General features: G+C 54.3%; 1 protein-coding gene across 1 annotated transcript in view; it reads right to left on the bottom strand.

Moving 5' to 3' along the window:
- The window catches only part of COTL1 (coactosin like F-actin binding protein 1), a 39,838-nt gene extending 17,600 nt beyond the window's left edge, over nt 1–22,238 (bottom strand). Inside the window, exons 1-2 of the mRNA XM_045772706.2 lie at nt 21,982–22,238; nt 21,639–21,721 (exon numbers count right to left, since the gene is read on the bottom strand). Coding sequence (XP_045628662.1) covers nt 21,639–21,721; nt 21,982–22,058 — 160 coding nt within the window. The 5' untranslated portion in view covers nt 22,059–22,238. The remainder of the gene's footprint in view (nt 1–21,638; nt 21,722–21,981) is intronic.
- Nucleotides 22,239–22,857: the final 619 nt, after the last annotated feature.

Here is a 22,857-nt window from a genome sequence, read left to right as displayed (position 1 = left end):
ATAATCACCAGTCACGGTTTCTAAAACACACTCACGTTTTACTATCTCATGTGGTCTTTACAATGATGCTGTGAGGTGGGTCATGGGGGAGGAGGGGACACCTCTGTCGTCTTCATCAACATGCACTTCGCCCTGAGACAGATGAGCCTCAGAAGTCATGGGATGTGCGCAAGGTGACTCGTGACAGTTAAGCCGAGGCCTGGGTGGCCTGGGTGTGTCTGCCCAGCCCCCTTCCTTCGGGGAACTGCCCCACCCGGCCACAGGAGTCTGGCGGACACCCACTGTGGGACTGGACCATGGGGGTCGGCACCAACAGAGAAAGAGTCTCGGGGGCATTTCACGGGCCAAATAGACAGGGCTTGGTGGCAGACTGGCCATGGGGGGAAGGAAACAGGAGTCCAGAGACTCCCAAATGGGGGTGAGGGCTCCATCTCCTAGCCTCAAGGACTCTGACTTAGTCCCCAAGCACTGAGCCTCAGCTGCCTCAGCTGTAAAAAGGGGTGATATTTTTTGGTCCTTCCTTTTATTTTTTTTCTTAGAAAAGAAAAAGTCACGGAACATAAAATTCGCTGTTCCAGCTGGTTCACAGGGTACAATTCAGGGGCATTCAGTACACTCACAGCGCTGTGCCGCCACGACCCTACCCATCACAGTCCTTCCGCTGCCCTCTGCCCAGCCCGAAGCAGCACTATGTCCGTTCTGCCTCTGGATTTGCCTCCTCTGAACATTTCGCATAGACGGAAGCGCACAATCCGCGGCCTTCTATCACTCAGCACGTCAGCACGGCTCATCCCCGCTGTGGCATGTTCCATCCCTCATTCCCATTACGGCCAAATCATATTCTAGGGTATGGCTATGCCACCTTCTGCCCACCCATTCACCCGCGGAGGCACATCTGGGAGGTTTCCCAACGGGGCGATTTTGCCTCCCTCATCAGTCAACCGCAAGGATTAAATAGGAACGCCGTGCAACCTGCCTGGCCCGCCACGGTGGGGACGTCTCCATGAAGTTGTGGCCACAGGACAGAGCTGCCAGGTGGGCAGTGAGCACAGGAAGCGAGGTGGCGGGGCGGAGGGACTGAATGTCCACAGCCACGCATGGCTGGTGCCGACGGCGTAGGGGGAGGCCCGCCAGTTCCAGGGCCCTCTGAGCAGCCGGGAGGCTGTGGCGGAGGAAGCAAGATGCCCCGGCGGGGGTTAATGAGACTGCTGCCTAGATCTGGGGGGGCAGGGGGGGGCAGGGCCGCAGGTCGGGTGCCTCCTGAGGCGAGGACGCAGGCAAAAGCACAGCAGCCTGTTTCCATGGGAACCACTCCATCTCCCATCCCCACATTGGAAGCCTGGAGCCTCGGTGTCTGTGACCGCAGCTGGACCCCCAGCACCCCATCACTGGCCAGAGCCTCCACGTGGGAAAGCCGCAAACCGTGTGTCCCACGTACCAGCGCAGGACCTGGCGTGAGAGGGACGCACCAGAAGTGAGTCACCAGAAGTGAGTCACAGCCCGGCCACCAGCCCCCGCAAGGGCTTGGGGAACCTGGCAGTGCAGACTTTCCCCAATGTCATTTACATTATAATGGCAGGAGGGACTGCGTTCCGCGTTCCTGGGGCGGCTGCTGGCTGCTTATCTGACAACGCTTTGGCCAACAAGATCGCTGACGTTTTTGAACCGCCAAGAGTCACGTTATGCTTACAAATGTTTGCGGCCTCAGATTTGGCCCGACACTGAAAAGTCAGCTGAGTCTGCAAGGGAAAGTCGGTCTGTCCGAGCGACGTTTTCGGAGCTGCCCACACGGACCTGCAGCCTCTCTCCCCCACTCACCCTGAAGGAGGCTCTGAGCCGGTTGTGACCTCAAACCGGCTGGTGCAGGGGAAGTTTTAGTTCTCAGTCCTGCGTTGGGCCACCTTCCCTGACAGAACACACGCGCGCGGCCACAGCACCGCATCTGCGTGGCAAACACCCCTCCCCTCCTGCTGGCACCGCGCTCACACACGGAACATGTGGGTGTACCAACAGAAAGGCAGAGCGAAGCCACACCGCACACGTGGATAACACGTGTGCCTGCACCCATCTATGTGCACGCACCTGTGTGTGTGCACTATGCCGGAACCTGGCCGGGGGGGACGTGGCGGCTTGAGACGGCTGTCACCCTCACGGTGCCACTCGGTCCCCAGAGGGCCAGTGGCACATCTTTCCAGCCTGAGGCTCAGGAGCTGACGGTGCAGCTCCAGGGAACCCCAGTGGGGGAAGCCGGGCCCAGACCCCCCCACAGCAGACAGACCCCTGAGCTCCCTGTCTTCTATAGAAGCCTCCGCACCTCTGTCTACACCGGCTGCTGCGTCAACTTTTCACCCTTAACCTTCTGCTCCCCAGCAGCCAGGTTAACAGTCCAAGTTCCGGAATCTATTAGAAGCTCCTGCCACTTCGTGCCAGCTCTGTGACCCAGACCAGATGCACACAGGGCTCTAAACCTCAGCGTCCCCATCTGCACAGTCCTGATGCCGCCTGAGGGTCTCAGGAAACAGGATATGCAACAGGCGTGGTTCCTGGGTCCCCACCTCTCCGGTAAAACTGCCCCGGGGGCCTCAGTGCCGTCGACCTGCCAGACCCAAGCACGGCCTCCCTGCCTCTCCCGTCTGCACTGGCTTTCCGCACCCACCACACTGACACTCGCTCCTCTGCGTGTCCACGCAGGGGCGTTCCCCGCACAGCCATTCAGCGACTGTGGCTTGGCTCAAGGGCCTACTATGTGCCAAGCACAGCGCTAAGCACTGGGGTGTGCAGCTGAGACAAACAAGGATAACAGAAGCTGTTTATCGAGCGCCGACAACATGCTGGGCACCATGCTAAGCGCGTACACGTGTGGCCACATGTCTTCATCCCAAGCCCTCTGTGCGGCCGGAACGGCTCCCAGGCCCATTTTTACAGCTGAAGAAACTGAGGCTCAGAATGCTGATGTGGTAAGCAGCCAGACAACCCTCTCCCTGCCTGTTGGAGCACTGGTTAAGTGGAGAGTCGTTCCCACAGCGGGCCCCCCCCCCCGACCCGCAGTGTCAGCCTCCCCCAGGAAACCATGGAAACGTGGCTCAGGGTCCACCCCAGACTTGCTGATTCACGAGCTCTGGGAAGCCGTGCCCCTGGGGGACTCGGGGGGCTCCCCAGCTTGAGAAGCACTGACCCAGAGAAAACGGGGAGGGGAGAAGAACTCGCACCAGCCCTGGCAGGAGGGGGGTGAGGTGGCAGGTCTCAAGGGCAGAAAAGCTGAAGTGCCCCAAGTTCACCCCACCCCCTTCCTTCCCACCCACACTTCTTTTATTTTGAGGAAGTGATCGTGAAAAGGAGCTTCCTGTACGGCCTGGCTTCTGGACACCAGAATTTACAGACCCGAGGACCGAGGCAGGACTCCGAGTATGTCGGCACCGAAGACCATGAGGACTGTCCCAAGACTCTCCCTCGCTCAAATCCCACAGTCCAAGGAAGAGAAGCGCTCTCTTTAGGAGCAGGGCTACTGAGCCGTGGCACGGGGCCGCGGGGTCCTTTCTGTCACCTCTGGATCGTCCATTAGACAGGAGCCATCACTGACAAGGAGTCACAAACACATCACAAGATCACGTAGAGCCCCGTCTTGGAGGAGACGTCAACCCGCGACAAAGCAAGGCCAGGAGCGCCATCCCTGAGGACCGTCCGTGCCACCGCCCATCGCCTTCTGGATGGCGCCGCGAGTTGGGAGCCCAGGCTGATGGCACGTCAGGCCTCGGCCCAGAGTGAACGCTGTGGATACCCACCCCTCCCCCCCGGCCAGTCTTAGTCGTGAAAAGATGGCCCTCACGCAGCATGAATAAACCCCACCCTCGGAAGAACTGGACCTTCTCGGTGGTCTGTGAGGCCTCGCGGTGTGAAAGAGCTCCCACGGCCCTCTGGCCCGGCCACCGAAGGACTGAGAGATGCCGGGCTGGGTCTGCTCGGTTCCCCGTCCTATTTCTCTCTGCAAGGTCCTTGCCTTCATTTACGAAGAAAGTTCATACACGACATGAGGCCACCGCTGCCGAGTTCGTGGGCACGGCCTGGCACCAAGTAAGCACCCGGAAAGCCACTGTGGTCACCGCACTCTCTCCTCCACAGTCCCTCCCTGCCTCGGGCTCTCTTCTCACCCCTTTCTCCACCCTACATTTCCCTCCTTTCTCTCCCGTTCACCACTTTTACCCCTCACCACCTCCTCCTGAGCTCTGTCTGGGGCTGGACTGGCAGGAGGGATTCAGAAGTGAGAGAGGGGATGGCAGGAGGACCAGGGGGTGATGCTAAGCGCTTAGGACAAGGCAGGTGTGGGAGGAGAAACGAAAAGGGGAGATGACCACACAGGGTATGGGAACAGAGGAAGGAAAGGAGGAGGAGTCAGACTTCACAGGGATCACCATGGCCACCAGGATGAGTCACCCCGTATTTTCCCAAAAACTGCGAACGGCACAGAATCTCTAGCAAGCTCTCAAGGACTCCCCTGCCCCTCCCACCCCAACTTGAAATCCCCCTCGCCTCAGGTAATCACTGAGGGGCAGATTCTGACCACGCCACCCAGCATTCTCACCAGGGGACCCCAATGCAAGATCGGCACTGACCGAGGACCTCTACCTTCTCCCAAAAGGGACCCTAGTCTTCCCCTCTGCCTCTCCCTGAAGCCAGCCCTGGCTGGAAAGGGACAAAACCCAGAGGAGACTGAGAATTGTTTACAAATGCTCTGGACAATTTTTTTTTTCATTTCACACAGAACACAAAGTGGAGAATAATCAGCAAATCATTACAAATAAGCAAACATAAGGGTCTAAGCACCTGAGTCACCACTCTGGCGCATGTCCTGTGGATCTATTCAGCTACTTTCCTATCTGTCCGGCCCATGTCACATCCCCCAGCACCAGGCACACAGTAGGCACCACTACATGTCTGCTGGCCAACAGAGAGACAGAAGAGAGCACCTCATTTCGTAACTTCCAGCCAATAGTGAACTTCAGAGCAAGACAAAAGAAAGGGGAAGGAGAAGCAGGGAGGAAATTGCCCCAGAGCACGACAGGATTGCAGCTTGCTCTAAAGCTGACCTTACCTTATATAGACTCCCTAAGAAGTTATGCAAACAAGGTTCAGTAAGGAAGAAAACAACCCACACACCAAAGAGCTGAGCCGTCAGCTTCCACCAAGCGAGCTCCCTGGAGCGAGGACGAGAGGAAATGGGAAAGAATTCTAACATCCTGCTGCCCAGGGCGAGGGGATGTGCAGACTGTGGACAGGGCAGCAGCAGCCCTCCCTCCCGGCGGGCTGCTCACAGGGGGAGCCCAGGCAGTCACAGACCAGGGCCTGGGAAGTGGAAAAGGTTCTCCCCGGGACTCCAAGGACAGAGGGCTTGCTGGGTGCCCAGCGGAAGGGACTGAAGCCTGAGGCTGGCAAGAGCCAGTTCCTCCCTCGAGGGGAGTTGACCTATCATTCCTGAAAAGCCCCATATTACTCACTCTTTCTTTTTCAAGGTGATTTTTGTTTGCCCTGATTGGTAAAACAAACAACAAAAAAACCCTCCTGTCCCACTCAAAAAATGTTTAGAAAACAGGAAGCACAAGAAAAAAAAATAAAGCCCATTACCCTAGGAATGCAACCCCCGCTGTACTGGCTCCTCAGAGGGCAGAAATGGAGATGTTATTTGTTTACGAGCTCTATACTGTGTGTGCACACGGATGTGCACACGGTCTCCGCACCTGAGGCCACAGTGCGTGTGCAAGCGGACGGTGGTGACCCCGTTCCTGGCAGCGGTAGACTTCTCCAGCGATTCCTGACTCACTGCATTTTCATTAAATGTGAATGACCCAGCTCCCTACTTTGACGGAGAATACGAGAAAATGGAGTACAAGATAGCCAGAGGAAAAGCAAGATGATTACTTCCGTAGGACCCGCAGGGACTGCACTGCTCTGGATACCCAAATTATCCGGGTAGCTGAAGGCTCTCCTCCAGTGACAAAGCACCAGAACTTTTTTTCTTTTTTTGATGGTTACTTTTACTTCCTTAAATGGAAGTCAGCATGTTACACCCGGCTCTACCTTCGGGCTTAGAGAACAGAGGCCATAACCAGTTCCCCCGAGGCGGAGCCCGAGTCTCCGGCACCTGCAGCGGGACACCCTGGAGTCGGCGAAGTGTCTGACTGTCCTGTCCTGCTCGGCTGTGGATTCATGCTGCTGCGTCCTCCACAGCCGTCAGTCTGTCATTTGACAAACACTTATAACAATCTGTGATGTGGGGACTTTGCTGAATAGGACGCAGTCCCTACCCTCAAAAGCTACACAGTCTAGTTTGGCCAACAAAAACAAAATGCAGTTACACAATGTAGTCAGTGTCCTAGTAACAAGTTGTCACAGGGTGAATGGGAACATCAAAGAAAGAAGGAAACTCATTCTGCCTGGGGAGTGGTAATCAAGGCAGGCTTCACAGAGAAGGTGACATTTGATCTGGGTTTTGAAGGACAAGATAGAGTTCGCCCAGCTGACAGGATAAGGGCAAAAGGGCTCATGTTAACAACTCAGGGGAGAGATTCTGACCAAACTCCACAGGTAAGAGCAACAGCTTCTGGGGGCAAGTCCAAATGCCTTTCTTTCCCAGCCCTTCTATTTCTGACTTGCACAGGCTAGAGAAGCATGTAACTGCCTTATTATTACTGCGTGTAAAATAAGCATTTAAAGGCTCAGGACGGCTCTCCTGAGGGCTCCGACGGTTTGCGCATCCTTACGCTGCAGGAGGGCAGGAGTCTCGTCCCTACTCTATCAAGTACCCAGGACAGTGCCGGTCACACTGCGCGTGCTCAGTAGATGCCCGAGCACACGAAGAGCCCTGCCTCCTCGTCTACGGCCGCTAGAGAGCTTTCCAGCCCCCCATTGTCAGCTGCACTCAGTACAGTGGGAGATGCCATTTTAGAAGAATAAAACCAATCCCCTTCCTGGATTTTTAGAAGTGTGGCTTCCACCCCCCAGGGAGCAGGAGTGAATAGAAATGATCAGATGTGGACAGCGAGATAGCAGTTGACTGGTCTGGACAAATGTGCCCTTTCAATAAAAGCACGTGGGAAAAGCGAACCAACGTGATGCTGGAATTACCGAGAGATGCATAACGTGGCGTCTTCTCGACCTTTCCTGTGCGTGTCACCAATTATACTGCCACAAGCGAGCGAGGCAAGCTCTAAACCTCGGCAGCCCGAGGGAGCCAGGACACCCAGGCTGGCGTCCTAGCTCTGCCTTTGTCCATGGAGTGACCGTGGCCCAGTGGCCTCCCCCAGGGATCCCCAGTTCTCTGGGCTGGGGCATGGCTTTCCCATCTCTGCCTCGGAGCCCCTGGGTGGGGGGGACAGAACTCACAAACGGATTTTATCCCCGTGGCCGTTAACACCCCGGCCTTCAAGCCTGCCAGAACCCTTACCACTGACTCACTTCACTTTCAGTCATTCACTCATTTCTCAGCCCATATGACTATCCCAGACAGAGCCTCCGCTTTTCTTGAAGCGCTCGTTTCCGACACCGGGGTTTCAGGCGGTGAAACAGACATCAGACCGACGGCACGGGCCGCGGGCCAGGCGCTGAATCAGGGGACAGGAGGGCCCAGCCGGGGGGCACTGCGTCTCTGGATATCAATCCTCGTCAGACTGGAGAGCTAAAGCCCTCAGCATTGGGCCTGGCGCAGAGCAAGCATAAAAAAAACCCTAGACGGTGATGACAAAAGGTCACAGCTATCATGGAGCGAATGGAGGCGCCAAGGAGACTGGAAACCCAGGCCGTCAAATGCACATGGCGGGTGGAGGGGCCGGGGCGTTGCGTGCATCTGAGGGCCCCGTGGGGATGGAGGGTCGCGTGGGGACGGGCAGGTCTGAGACACAGAGGGAAGAGTGGCAGAGCTAAACGGGCTGACCAGGGAATTTGCCACAGAAAGGACCGAGGCAAATGCTAGACGGCTGTCGAAGAGAGGTCAGAGGAGTAAAACGCTCAACTAAAATCCAGAGCTGTCACCGTGACCCACGAGGCCCGCCACGCTCCGGCCCTGCCCGCTGTGGACCGCGCCTCCCTCCAGGCTTGCTGCCACAGCCCTGCTGGATTCCCGAGCTCCCGCTCGCCCCCTTTCCTCTCCACGGGGTCCAGATGAGATATCATTTACACACCATAAAAAGGCACACACCCTTTGACGGGTGCAGTTCATTGGTCTTTCGTATGATCACAGGGTCTAATCCCAAAACATTTCCTCATCCCCAAAAGCAGACCTCATACCCACTCGTGGTCACTCTTCCTGCCCTGTCCCCACCCAACAGCTACTCAGCTGCTTTCTATCTCCACGGACTTACTTGTTCTGGAAACTTCTAACCCATGGAGTCATACAGTACGTGCCTTTTGTATCTGGCTTTTTCTACTTGGCATAACGTCCCCACGGTTGGTCCAGGGTATAGCATGGATCAGTACTTTGTTCCTTTTACGGCTGAATAATAGTCCACCATATGGAGAGGCACACCTTGTCTGTCCTCGGTCGGATGATGGTCATGGGGGTGGTTTATACTTCCTGACTATTGCGAATAACGCTGCTGGGAGCGTTCATACACAGGTTTTCGTGCGGACGTGTGTTCTCATTTCTCTTGGGTAAATACTAAGGAATGGACTTGCTAAGCCTAAACTTTTCAGGAGCCACCAAACTGTCTTCCACGGGGGCACCACCATTTTCCTTCCCCGCCCCCAGCAGTGCATGAGGGTTCCAGCTCTCTGCACCCTCACCACGGCCTCCTGGTGCGTGGGAAGTGGTATCTCATAATGGTTTGATGAACATCCCCTAATAACTAACGACGCGGAGCACCTTTTCATTTATTAGCCATCTGTAGGTCTTCTTGGAAGAAACATCTGTTCAAATCCCTGGCCCATTCTTTAATTGGGTTGTTTGTCTTGTTATTGTTGAGTTATCTGAACTCTTTACATATTCTGGACATGAGGCCACAATCTAATACATGATTTGAGGGCCTTCCCTTTCGCAGGGCCCACTCCTCACCCAGGTACCTAAGAGTCCACCTCCTTCTCGTTCAGGTCTTGCCTCAGTCTCCCCTCCTCTTCAGGTCTCCCGTGACCACCCTGGCTGATGGTGGCCCCCCTGGGGTCTGTCTCCAGGCTGTGGCTTCGTTGTATTTTCTTTATGGCACTCTTCCCATTCTGAGTGATCTAATTTGCCAGCTTGTTGTGTATCTGGCCCTGCGCTCCCAAAACAATGCAAGTTCTGTGACTTAGATCTCTCAATTTTCCCAGCACCCAGAGTGGCCGGCACTTAGTAGGTCCTCAATTTGTGTTTGTTGGATGGGTGAGTAATGACAAGTCACCAAAGAAGAGAGTAAGCTATTTTCTCAGAGCCAGACACACGGCAGTAGTTTTTGCTAAATCGAAAACAGAGCAAGTAGCATCCCGTTCAGGGCTGCGTGGCTCACGGGGGTGAACCCAGGCCCTCCTCTGCTGGGCAGGGGGCTCGCACAGGGGCTGCCCAGAGCCCGGCTCTTCTCACTCCTCCCCGGAAGCCCAGCGTGACCCAGAGGGGACCCTGGCCTGCCTGAAGCGGCATGGTCCTTTACTCGCAAACTGTGGGGTAGAACTATAGCCAAAAAAGGGAAGAAAACTACTTCCGGGTCAGATCAGATGACCTCCCAGGCACATCCTTTCAGACCAAAGTCGTAAAGTCAGACTTTTACCCTGGGAAGGACAGAGGCATCTGAATTACAGAGCTGCTTCTCAGAGGCCACCCCGGCTTTGCCACTTCAAGAAAGGCAGAAAAATTACCTCCGAGCTGCGTATTCCCACAAACATGCCACCGGCCACAGACACGGGCCTTAGGTCTGCCCCTTAGCGTTCAAGAAAAGAGCTCGTGGAAAGCTATTATGAGCGGAGATCCTAAGAGTTCTCATCACAAGAAATTTCTTTTCTTTCTCTTTATTGCATCTGTAACAGATAATGGACGTGCAGGAAACCTACCGTGATCATTTCACAGTACGTATAAATAAAACCATCACACCGCACGCCTGACACGGATGGTGTCGTATGTCAGTTATTTCTCGATAAAGCTGGCGGTGGGGGGAGAAAAGAGCTTGCCTGTGGTCTTCCCTCCTTGTTGTTTTTTTTTTAAAAGATTTATTTATTTATTTTAGAGGGGGTGCGCAGGAGAAGCAGACTCCCTGCTGAGCTGGGAACCCAATGCCGGGCTCCATCCCAGGACCTGGAGATCATGACCTGAGCTGAAATTGAGAGCCAGATGTTCAACCGACTAAGCCACCCAGACGCCTCTTCCCTCCTGTTTTAAAAGAATTTCAGTTGCAAGGCTAGGGAAGCATGCAGGTGTCAGGAATGGTGGCCAGAAACACAGGCACTAGGAGAGCAGAAGTGCTGGGCCTCTGTGCCACCTTGGGCCAGTGTCTTCCCATCTCTGAGCCTCAGTTTTCCCGTCTATGGAGTGGGAATTACAATGGGGCCTACCAAACTGGGCCACAGTGTAGATTAAATGAAATCATTAGATCACGGTGGCTGACAAAACAGCGGCCCCCAATGAGGTCCGCATCCTAATCTCTAGAACCTACGGTGATGTGAGCTGATATGGCAAAAGGGCCTTTGCAGATGTGATTGTTAAGGATCTGGACGTGGGGAGATCGCCCTGGGTGATCAAGGTGGGCCCGCCGTAATCACAAGCGTCCTCACATCGGGAAGAGAGAGGCAGGAGAATCAGAACCCAGGAGACGGCATCATGAGAAGGACTTGACCTTATCGGTGGCCTTGGAAGGTGGAGGAGGGGCCATGAGCCAAGGGCCACAGGTGCCTCTAGAAGCTGGACGAGGCCAGGAAACGGATTCTCCCCCGGAGACTCTAGAAGGAACATGGCCCTGCCGACACCTGGACTTCAGCCCCGTGAGACAGATTTTGGACTTCTGACCCCCAGGATTGTGAGATGATAAAATTACACCATCTCAAGCCACTAAGTTTATGGGAATTTATTACAGAAGGCACAAGAAAAATGAGATAGGTGACCATAAACTAAGTCCAGAACCAAATCAGGATAGAAGGCAAGTTGATTTCAAAATGCACTGATGAAACAAAATATGAAATGTGGAGCGAAGAGCCCTGCCATCAGGTCAGACACAGGCCTCTAGGGACCTGCCCCTGCTGAGGCCACGCAGCTAAACCCGAAAAGCCAAACACATAAAATTAGGTGGGTGAGGAATGCAGCCCTGCAGGGGCCCTGGGGCAGGAAACCCTGGCCAGAGACCAGTGTGGGCAGAGGCACCCGCCAGGGAGCCTTGGCACCTGCAGACGTCCATACGGGCCACTGGGCTGCTCCATTGGCAGGGGGACGGTGTGCCCTCCAGGGGCAAGCTCAGCTCTCAAAACTCTCAGGGGACGGTCATTCATTCACCTATTCAACAAGCATCTGTTCCAGGTGCTGAAGGTATGGCAGAGGGCCCAACAGACCCGGATTGTGGCCAGGACGGCGGCCAAGGGGCTCAGACCCCAGCAGGAGAGTCAGACGACAGACATGACTCGAGGAAGCGCTAAGCGCAGTGGCCCATAACGGGCCCACATAAGGAGCGACGCACCCCTGGGGAAAAAGAGATTGGGGCTGGCTAACCATGACGGATGGGGGTTCACCACCAAGGAGGCCACCACCAGAGCCCAGTCCCTCTCTCCAGGGCCTCGCCATGGAGCTGAAGACACAGACACACAGAACCAGCACACAAGGTGGTGAGTATCACAAAGGCAAGGAGGGCGTCTGAACAGAGGGGCACTGACCCTGGGCCTTGATGGATGTATAGGAGCCCTCCAGGAAGGCGAAGCACATGAGGGCAGTGCAGGAACAGGGAGCACCGCCCACAAGCCACAAGGAAGGGGGAGGGCAGGGCAGCACAGCGCCGGGGGAAAGCCAGGGGGCTTGGACACAGATCTGGGTTCAAAGTCCAGTTTGTCCACTTACTACGCCATCTTGAGCAAGCAACTTTTGACTCTCCAAGGAAACGGCCAGATTCCTCATCAGTAAAATGGGATAACTCGTCCTTACTCCTTTCATACACATCGTCATAGATAAGAAACGTGACGTGCTACCACATGCCAAGTGCCTACGTGGGCACCTGAGCATCGGTGAGGTCCGAACCCTGTGTTGGGGATGTGCACTGGAGGGCTCGTAGGGGCACTCCGTGTCACCTCCAAGCATTTGGACCTTATGGGCAAAACCCACCAAATGTTCCAAAGGGAGAGGAGTTGATGCCACCTGATGTGAGGTTTAGAAAGCTGCCTCTGGCCTGGGCCACAGGGTCACGCGGCGCTCAGCAAGGAGCTCGGCACACAGTAGGCGCTCACCACATTTCCCGGAGAAGGAAAAGCCATGATCAAGGGTGGACCCATGGGAAACACCCACACTTACGGGGCAGGAAAGGGAAAGGAGAAGCAGCAGCAGGAAGTGAAAACGAGAGAGATGAGGGGCATAAAAGCAGAAGTATGTGAGTTTGCAGGGGAACCAGAGAGAGGGGAAAGTGTGTTTTCAGTGAGTCGTGCTCACCGACAAATGCTGGAGGGACATAAAGTGGAATGAAGACAGAGAAATGACCACTAGCTTTGGTAACCGGGTTATCAAAGACCTGCGCAGACAGCGGGGCGGGGGGGGGGGTATCATGCTGTAGGTGTGGGGGGCACCGGAATGAGGAAACGATGGGAGATGAGGGGGTGGAGGGAACACCTGGATTCAATCCACAAGCAATACTTCCAAAAAGTTGGCATCAACTCCCAAGGATTTGCAAGGAGCAAAAACTCAATTTAATTCAATGAAGTGAACACTCTTTCTGAACAGGGGACACCCTACTGACCCGGAAGATGGACATGTAGCAGCCTTTCCCGGGGAAGGGGAAGACCACGAACTCAAAAGCAAGCACCAATATCACCCAGGAGGCAGATCCAAAGCCCACGCGTCTTATGACACAAAGAAGCAATGCGCTGTGGCTCGAAAGCTCCCAGCAGCAGATGTGTGGGGACAGAAGGCAAGGAGACACCGAATATTACAGAAAACTATGAAGGTGATGGCTCAGTAGCCTTAAGGTGCCACTTAAAAATCATAGCCCAGCATCGTCCCTGCAACAAAAGAGGTGCTCCATCAACGTGTGTTGAATGCATGGACTGACAGGCTGCTTAGCACTTTACGAAGTCCAAAGCAGGGTCACAGATTTCAAGCTTCCTTTTGACCTCATATTCCCTTCGACTCACTAGACAATCTCTCTCCTGACCTCTCTCAAATTTCTGAAATCTAGGGTGTGTGCGCCACTCGGGTGAAAAAAACCCCTAGGGCAGAACAGCACAAGAAAGCAACCACCCATTGTCCGCGTGTGGTACAAGCCCACGTGCAGAGGCCACGGGCGAATGGATTTCTCGGTTTGCATCCCATCCCTGTTCTTTTGGCAACGGCAAAGAGTCTGTCCTTGACCAAATTCGAATCTGGTCTTCTTCTTTTTTTTTTTTTTTTTTAAAGATTTTATTTATTTATTTGACAGAGAGAGACATCAAGAGAGGGAACACAGGGTGGGGGGGAGTGGGAGAGGGAGAAGCAGGCTTCCCGCTGAGCAGGGAGCCTGATGATGGGCTCGATCCCAGGACTCTGGGATCATGCCCTGAGCCAAAGGCAGCTGCTTAACCAACTGAGCCACCCAGGCGCCCCTCGAATCTGGTCTTCTAAGCTCTTTTTCAACTAGGTCTCAACTTTTGGACTTCTGTGTTCATCTGTACATTACCCGATTTCAGCAAGCATCCCGCTAAGTCAGGTCAAGCCGATCCCCGACCCTCCATATCTGATCGTCGCCCGTATCTAATGAGGTTCCTTGTCCTCCATCACCTTCCAGGTACTGTGTGACCACCAGGCCCACCCGGTGGGCCGCAAGAACCCTGTCAGCTCAGTTCAGCCAGAACCCCCCTCGGCCCTGACGTTTCCCCTTGGTAAGCCCCCATCCACTGACCTCCACCTTGCTCCCTGGCTCCTTGATGATAAATTTGTACTTTTTCTTGTATGTATTCGGAATTGAGACTGACCTCTCTCCGCTGTTGCAAACCTCCACTGTAACGGTCCCTACACCTGTCACGCAGTGCCCCCGAATAAAGTCTGCTTTACTCTTCTTGAACAAGTGTCAGAATAAGCCATATTTTCCCTCTTTTTTTTAAAAAGATGTACTTATTGACTTATCTGAAGAAGAGAGAGCACACGCGAGCACAAGAGGAGTGTGACGGGCAGAGGGAGAGAATCCTCAAGCAGACGCCCTGCCGAGCAGGGAGCCTGACGCGAGTCTCAATCTCAGAACCCTGAGATCATGACCTGAGCTGAAATCAAAAGTCGGGTGCTCAACCAAATGAACCACCCAGGCGCCCAAATCATGTTTTCTTTAACAGTAAACACACCTCCATTTTCCTCAGGCACCATTCTATTGCCACTCTCAGACTGTGGTAGGGCCGACCTCATCCCACGGGGGCCCTGCCCAGGCCTACACTGCTCCACTGTTTCTCTCCCTGGGGGTAGACCAGACCAGAGAAGGAAGCTGGGAGAGAGGAGGAGAGTGCATGGTCAAGGATGGGCCCCTTCAAACCCTCTTCTAAACATCTATGTCACGTGGTTGGGCAGCTTTTCCTGACATACCTCCCATGATGAGGGTCTCACTACCTTCACTGACAGCTCATTCTAACTTGAGGACAGTTCTTTCTCAAGTGAACCCCAAACCTATCCCTGAAATTTCTACTGTCTGGTCTCATTCTACCACATGGGATTGGGGTGGGCATAGGAACACTGAAGAAATGAACACTTTGCACAGGGCAGCCCCTCAAACACAGAAGACAATACTCATGTCCCCTCAGGTGCCTCTCCAAGTTGAATGTGACCAGATTCCTGAGCCAGTCCTCCTATGAGAACTGTTGAATTCCTTGCCCAACCTGGATTCCCCTCCGTTAGCCTGTCCCAACCATCTACCTTGGGGCTCTACAGGCCAGGGCTCTTTTAGATGGAAATGATAAAGAACCTACTCAAACTGGCTTGAGAAAAAGACATTTTAACCAGCTCCTGAAAGCAAATAGCCTCAGGAGAGAGCTCCAGGCGTGGCTGGACCCGAGAGTTTAAGCCATGCCATCCGGGCCCCACTCTCCATCTCTGGCTCTGTTCCCAAGTGCCTCGCACAGGTCCTCTCTCCATATGGTGCATGGGTCCTGCAAGCTCCAGGCCTTCCCTATGCTTACAGGTCTTAATCCCAGAGAAAAAGGGCTCTGTCCAAAGTATCAGGGATGGAGCTGATTGGCTTAACTTGAGTCACAAGGGCCCAGCCCCGAACCAATCAGTCAACAGAGGGCATGGCTTCCTCTGATTGGCCACGTCTGGGTCACGTGCCTTCCCTGTAGGGCAGTGTAGAGTCAAGTCAACTTCCTTGGAACTACATTGGCTGAGCAGGATTATAATGACAGAGGAAAAGTCCACACCCCCACCCCAAGGATGGGATGCTGGACAGACAAAAATATCAAACCCCACTTTCCTCTGTGAGTGATGTTTTAAGTGGAAGACAAAGCATCACGGGACTATCACCTGCACCCAGGGCATCATCTAGCCAACATCACAGGGCATCCGCCCCATCAAGCTTCAGGCTGACCCTGTCCTCCATGAACGCACATTTTTTATAACCGGCCCACATAGTTTATTTCAACCTATCCATTGATGCACAACATCCCCCAAGAAGGCGCTACGTTAACAATAACCATAGTTTTGAGCACTGACTCACATGCCAGGAGCTGCCCCACGAGCTTTATACATATCACGTCAACTTATCCACACAACAACGCCGTGTGTGACGTGCCGTCGTTCTCCCCATCTTACAGAGGAGGAAACAAAATCTGGGAGACTTGCCCAAGGTCGCACAGCGCACCAAGGCTGCGAGTCAAGGCAAGACACCCTGGCTCGACCGTGGCTCCAAAACATACACCAACAGAAAACTGGATTCATTCCCAGGTGCTTGGACTCGTTCCAAAATAAAACTGCTTGCAACAGAGAACTCTGGGGTCCATCAAAAAGAACTGGCTAAACAATATTACATTTATATGGGAGAACACTATGTAGCCATTGGAAAGGCTGGGCAACGACAATAACACATCAGCTCCCTGAGGACAGGGACCTTCTCTGCTTCTCTACTTATCCTCAGCGCCTAGAGTAGTACCCTGCAGGGGAGCCACTCATATACAGGAGAGGAAGGAGGGAAGGAGAGGGGGAGGGAGGAGGGGACGGAGGATGGAGGGGGGAGGGGACGGAGGATGAATGAGACACCGAGCAAATGAATTAATAAACAATTTCTGAGTGGTAAAACTTTATCTGAACTATATCTAGTTTCTATTCTTTTCACTTAGTCTTGCTTTTTCAATATTCTACTAGGAACACGTATTACTTGTAAGGCGCCAAAACAAAACATGATTTCAGAGACAGCGTGAGCCACTGCTGGCCACATATACGTGATCTGTGAGCCCTTTCTGCCGCAATCCGAGAGATCATGGGTCCAGTCAGCCTGGCAAATGGCTCCTCCTGGCTCCCGAAGGCTCTGTCGTGGGTACCACTGGCCCTCGGGCACAGCTCCGTACCCGTTTCCTCCCCATCATCTCCTTACCCTCCCACCTTTCTGGCGCTCTCAGACCACACGTTCTACTTCCACATCAATTAAATTCCACCAACGAGATGACAATCACTGTAACTAACACTTAGGGAGCGCTTACTGTATCCTCGCCACTGTGGAACTGCTTCCTCAATCTTCCTAATGAGCACGTTACAGCAAAGGAAGAGCAGCTGGGTCACTCACCTGCTCCAGGTCACGTGACTGACTAGACTTGGAACCCAGGCCAGCCAACATCGCCTAAACCTTTAACCACTGTGCTAACCACCTCTTAAGAGGTAGGTGCTTATGTACTGAGCGCCTACTGCATGCAGACCCAGGCCAAAGGTCTAACACACGCCCACGTGGGGCTGAACGCCCACTGCTTGCCAGCCTGGGGTTGAGTGCCTAGTGGGGCTAATCAGGAGCTGTGTGCCTACTGAGCACTGAGCCGGGGCATGTACCGAAAGCACAAGGTCATCCTAAGAGCTGCAAGAGCAAAAATAATAAAAAGTAACAGTAACCACAGCCACGTGCATGCATCGGGGGCCTATGCTCTCATTTTGAATGTGTTATTTCAGCTAACACTCCCAGTCACTGTCAGAGGTAGGCACTGCCAGGATCCCCATTTTACAGACTAGAAAACTGAGGCACAGAGAAAGGGATGTCCTTGCCCAAGGTCACAGAGCAAGCAAGAGACATAGCTGGGATGTGACTCAAGAGCCTTTCTAACTCGGGGCTGTTGAAATAAAGAAGACATCACACTGGGTTGGTTGGGGGCAGAGACGGTGTAGAGGAATTCTGCCTGGAGGGAACTTCCAAAATCAAAGGTCCAAAGGTATCGGGCTGCAGGTGCACAAAGGAAGGTGTGGGCAGGAGATGTGGGTGGACAAAGTGACTGGACTGCCAAGCAGACAGCCTGTGCCAAATTCCATGGGCAGAAGGGAGCCAGAGAAGGTTAAGGAGCTGTGGAGTGACTTGGTTAGAGATGGGCTTTGGGAAGAATTACTCCAACAATGGGACTAGAATGGATATAAGACAAGAAAGATCAGGGGCACCTGGGTGGCTCAGTCGTTAAGCGTCTGCCTTCGGCTCAGGGCGTGATCCCAGGGTCCTGGGATCAAGCCCGGCATCAGGCTCCCTGCTCTGCTGGGAGCCTGCTTCTTCCTCTCCCACTCCCCCTCCTTGTGTTCCTTCTCTCGCTGGCCGTCTCTCTCTCTGTCAAATAAATAAATAAAATCTTAAAAAAAAAAAAAGCAAGAAAGATCAAGGGCTAAGAGATTGTTGCAATAAGGGGAGGGAGGTGAGGGGCAATGGACCTGTGTTTGGTTTGCCCCTCTTCTGGAAGTAGCAAGCCTCCCAACACACACACCGCCACTCTTCCCTTAAGAAGCCACCCTCCCCGAATCTGTTTCCTGGTTTGGGTGGGGCTGCCCCTCCCCCACCCCAGGGGGTGGGCACTGACTCAGGACTATCCAGCCAGAGTCCCACTGACTGGTCCAGGACAGGCACATGAATCCAGCCAGGACAAGGAGAGTGTGTCAGTCTGGAAACTTCCGCTGATGTCATTGGCCAAGGGTCTCCCTCTGCCCACAGGGATGGCTCTGCCTGGCTGGTGGCCTTTTGTATCACCACTCAGGGAGAACATGCCCTCCTGTCCCCAATTAGAGTAATGAAGGAGAAAAGCAGAGCTAGGGGCTGGAGCAGGGGGGCTGAGTTTGGGCAGCCTTCCCTGCAGCTACTACTTCTTACCCACGGAAGCGGCTTAAGCTAATCTGCGTGAGGTCTCTCCCTCTGCACCTGCAAGCTCTCGGGGACTGAGGTGTGGGGCAGGAAGCCAAGAGTGGAGGCGCTGATGGAGCAGTTAGTGCAGGAGGAGGAGGCCAGGTGCGTCCAGCCCCAGAAGAGCCAGGGCAGAGCCCAGAGAGCTCCAGATCGTGCCAGCAGAAACAGGAAGACGAGAGACCTTCCAGAAAACAGCTGCAGTGGACAAGGGGAGGCCAGGCCCGGGGGCGAGGAGAGATGAGAGGGAGAAGCTGGACAGTCAGGGCACAGGGGTGGGAAAGAAGGGTGTGTCACAGAGAATGCCAGAAGAGGGGCTGTCAGGGAGGAGAGAAAGCCCAGAAGGAAACTCCCCGCCCCACCCCCCACCCCCAGCACTGACGCAGGGAGAGACCAGGTGCTGTTTCTGGCTTCCAGGTCCTCCGAGCACCTTGTTAGATGCTTGGAAACAGGAAGGCTGGGCCAGAAGGGGAGCCTGTCCTCATAGCAAGGGCCCCTCGGGCTTATCAGGACACCTGCCTGGAATTAGGGCCACAAAGAGCCCTCCCTGCCTCATGTAAGTGGGCAAGCACGTCTCCTGTAACCTGCAAACAATTTCATGGGGCCTGAGCAGAACCTGCTGTATTGAAGAAGCCTCGTGGCTGGAAGGTGAGAAGGCAACCACTTCCGGGGCGCCTGGCGGGCTCGGCTGGAAGTGCGAGCAAGTCTTGACCCCTGGGTTGTGAGTTTGAGCCCCACATGGGGTGTAGAGATTACTTCAATACATAAAACTTAAAAAAAAAAAAAATCTAAATCCACTTCCTTAGAGAGATGAGGCCGAGACTCTGGGCCTTCGAGCCAGCCTGCCTGGGTTCAGGTCCCAGCTCTGCCACGTCCTAACTACGTGATCGCAGCCAAGTCACTTCACCTCCCTGGGTCCTGCTGTACTTGTCTGTGGAAGGGAAACAATCTGGTCATGGGAGACAAGGCACGTAAAGCACAGCGACTTGCATATATGAAGTTACTAGTTGGTGTTGAGTCCTTTGTCACTGGGTTATGAGGACACGGCTGGGGGAAGGAACACAGTTTTCCAAGAGAAAGAAGGGCAGACACAGCACCCATAACTGGCCTATACATTTGTCCAACAGATGGCCCGGGAAGGCGGGCAGATTTCCAGCCAACGCAGACGGAGCCTTCAGATCCCACAGCCCATTCATAAGATCAACAAGCAGCAGGGAAAGCATTTTTAGTTCCCCGCCAGGCACTCCCATCCCTGCCTCTCTGCCGGGTGGGGGAAGGGTCAGAGTAACACCCCTCCTCCCCACCCCCTGCAAAGCCCAGGGGAGGAAGGAAGCGTTCTCCCACTGCATCAAGCCCTTCCAATGGCCAGGAGCAGCTGTTCAAAATCTATTCTATTGACAGGATGCTCTTTTATCCCCGGGTCACCTTCTCCTACTCGGTGAGGAGAACAATAGCTTCAGGAGCAAAACCCAGTCTGATGTGGGGGGAGGGTGATGGATGGTCAGCAGGAGGAAAGAAACTGCTAGTTTTCTGTTCTCGAGTTCAGCGAGGAGGGAAGCTGGCCTGTGAGACAAAGCCTCAGATCCGACAAGGCAAAAAATACCGCTGAATCTCCTAGATGTGCACCAAATTGGGGGAAAGCCAAGAGTTTGCATTTACTCTACTTGCAAAAGCATTTGCCATTGGGGAGGAAGCGTAGAGGTGGTAGAGAGACAGGGCTCCTGAGTCATGGGCCTGAGTTCAAATCCTGACCCACCGACTCTCCACAAGAGGCCCTAGGTGCCTTATTAAATGCTGAGTTGTTATAGTACTTCACACATCGGATATTTTAAACCAACCCTTTGCAAAAGCCATGCCTGACTATTTACAGGCAGCTCTCAGGAAGACATGTTAACTGGAAGAACATTAAAAACCAAAACAAAACCTTCGTACCACCTAGTCCAGAGCAGACACTTCATAAATATTCTTTCAGTTAGACTAACTGCAAACTATCACTCGGTTAAGGGAACAGCTACAGAAAGGAGCAGTCACGTGATCTGGGACACAATTTCGTGCTTTTTCTTTATTCCGCAAATGACCACGTAATTGTGTATAGGCACTGCCCTGAGCATTTTCCACGCGTTGACTCACCCATCCTCACAACAGCCTTCCAAGATTACAGGTGAGGAAACCAAGGCCCTGAGGGGTTAAGTAACTCACCCCAAACCACACAGCCAGGAAGTGGCCACTCAGTGATTCAAACCCAACTTGCCAGCTCAGGGTTCCTGCCTAACCTCCAAGCTGCACTGCCTTTGTCTCCACATCTGTTTCAAAGCGAGGGACCAGAGACCTGGAGAGAGTTCATCCTCCACTCTCGGCTCTGAAGGGTCCTATTACTGAGCAGGCTGAGCCTTCTGCTGCTGCTGGGGGTCTGTGGTTCCATACACCATGTGTTCCTTTCTTTCCGTGGTTTAACACACCCCAGGGAAGTGCAAGAAGTTTACAGTTCGTAAGTATTTTCCTTGATGATTTCTTACACATGTACACACCTGTGTACCCACCTCCCAGATGGAAATACGAGACATCTCCGACACCCCTGAGCCTTCCATGTGCCCCTCCCAGTCAGTGGCTGTCTACTCCAAAATGTGACCACCATTCTGACTTTCCACACCGCAGATTAGCTTTGCCTTTTCGACAGCTCCACATGAATGGCATCACAGGGACTGTACTCTGTCATATCTGGCTCTATATTCTACAAATAAAAACCCACATGGAACCAGCACACTGACAATAAGCTTCGGAGAAGGGAGGATATCGCTGACAGTTTCTTTCTCCTGCAATAAGCTGCAGGATTGTGTTTTTATTTTGGCTCACTGACCGATGAAAGAGGGTGGTGGGGAGAGCTGAACGGGAGGTTGGAACCACACTGAGTTGACCCTTGAAAAACCAGTGACCTGCAGGGGGCAAAGGAGCTGTCTCTTCTGGAGAGGGTACTGAGGGGAGCAACGGAGCCAGGCGGCCACCTCTGGTGGCTCAGGATTTCCAGACAGGAGCACGCTTTATGAGGCTTTAAAAACCTCAAAATCTGGTTCCTGCAGCGCCAGAGGCACCCGGGGTAGCCAGGCTCCTCCCAGTTTGGCCTCTGCAGCTCCTCCCCACCGCGTTGACAATTTCCCAAAAGATCAGGAATTCCCCCCAGAAGGCGCGTTTCCCTACCTGTGCACTCTTGGATGAAGTCCTGATATTCCGCTCCCTGCTCGCCGGGGACGATGGTGGAGCCGTCATACTTAAAAGTCACCCTTTGGATTGGAAGAAGAAAAACACACACACACATCAGCGATGGTAGTAGCTGCACGGTGCCGAGCTTCCAGCAGGACAATCTAAAAGATGCTCTGGCTTGGGGGGAGCCAGCGCTGGCTTTCCACGCTGTCCTGAGTTAAGGCTGCGGGAGACAGCTCGGGATGACCCTTAATCCGTCCCGTTTGGAAGACGGCTCAGTGCACCAGGCCCCTCGAGAGCTCGGGGAGCGGGGCTTGGAGAGCAATGGAAAGTTCCTCACCAGATGACGGCCGAGCCGTCGTCGCGCACCAGGTTGTACGCCGCCCGGCAAGCCTCCTTGTCGATCTTGGTGGCCATCGCCGCAGGGCCGCAGTGGGGACACTCTGCCCGGAGCGACTGAGCGCGCCCCGGGCCGGCCGCAGGGATCGGAGCGCAGCGGGGACGCGCGGAGGGCGGGCGGCAGTAGCAGCGGCGACAGCGACGAGGGACGCGAGCTACGAGCTGCGAGCGCTGCGGCGGCTCCGAGGGCGCACGGAGCGCGCGCCGGGACCCAGGCGGCTTCGCCACGCCCCCCTCTGGCCATTGGCTGTCTGAGCGCGGGGGAGGGGCGTCTTGACCCGCCTACGACCAATCCCAGTCCGGGCGGGTTGCGCAACTCCGTGGCGGGGGCTGGAGGAGGGGCTTTCTGCTCTCCCTCCCCCTCCTCCCTCCCAACCCTCTTCTCGGTCTCCCACAGCCACCTCTTACTCCCTCCATTTCCTCCTCCCCAACCCCTCTTTTTCCTTTCCTTCATCCTTCTTTACTCCTTCTCCTTCCTCCTCCCTCCCCTTCCTTGTGTCTCCCTCTCTTTAGTCCTTCCCTAGACCTCTCCTCCCCTCCCCCTCCTTGCTCCTCCCACTTCCCTAACCCCTTCTGCCTCCTCTTCTTTTATCTCCCCTCCCTTCCTTTCTTCCGCTTCTCTCTTCCTTTTTTCCTCTCCCAGTATCCCCAAATCAAGCCCTTCTTCATCCTCCCTGTTCCCTCCTCAAGATCTGTTCCTCCCCTCCTCCCTTCCCCCTTCCCCCTCCTCCCTTCCCCTTCCTCCCTTCCCTCCTCCTCCCTTCTCCTCTTCTCCCTTCCCCCTCCTCCCTTCCCCCCTCCTCCCTTGTCTTCCTCC

The sequence above is a fragment of the Ursus americanus genome, chromosome 21, assembly GCF_024610735.1.
Source record: "Ursus americanus isolate L20-20 chromosome 21, mUrsAme1.1.p, whole genome shotgun sequence".
In the NCBI taxonomy this organism is placed as follows: Eukaryota; Metazoa; Chordata; class Mammalia; order Carnivora; family Ursidae; genus Ursus; species Ursus americanus.
Note: the sequence above shows the minus strand (reverse complement) of the source record. Positions and strands in the feature narration are given on the sequence as shown.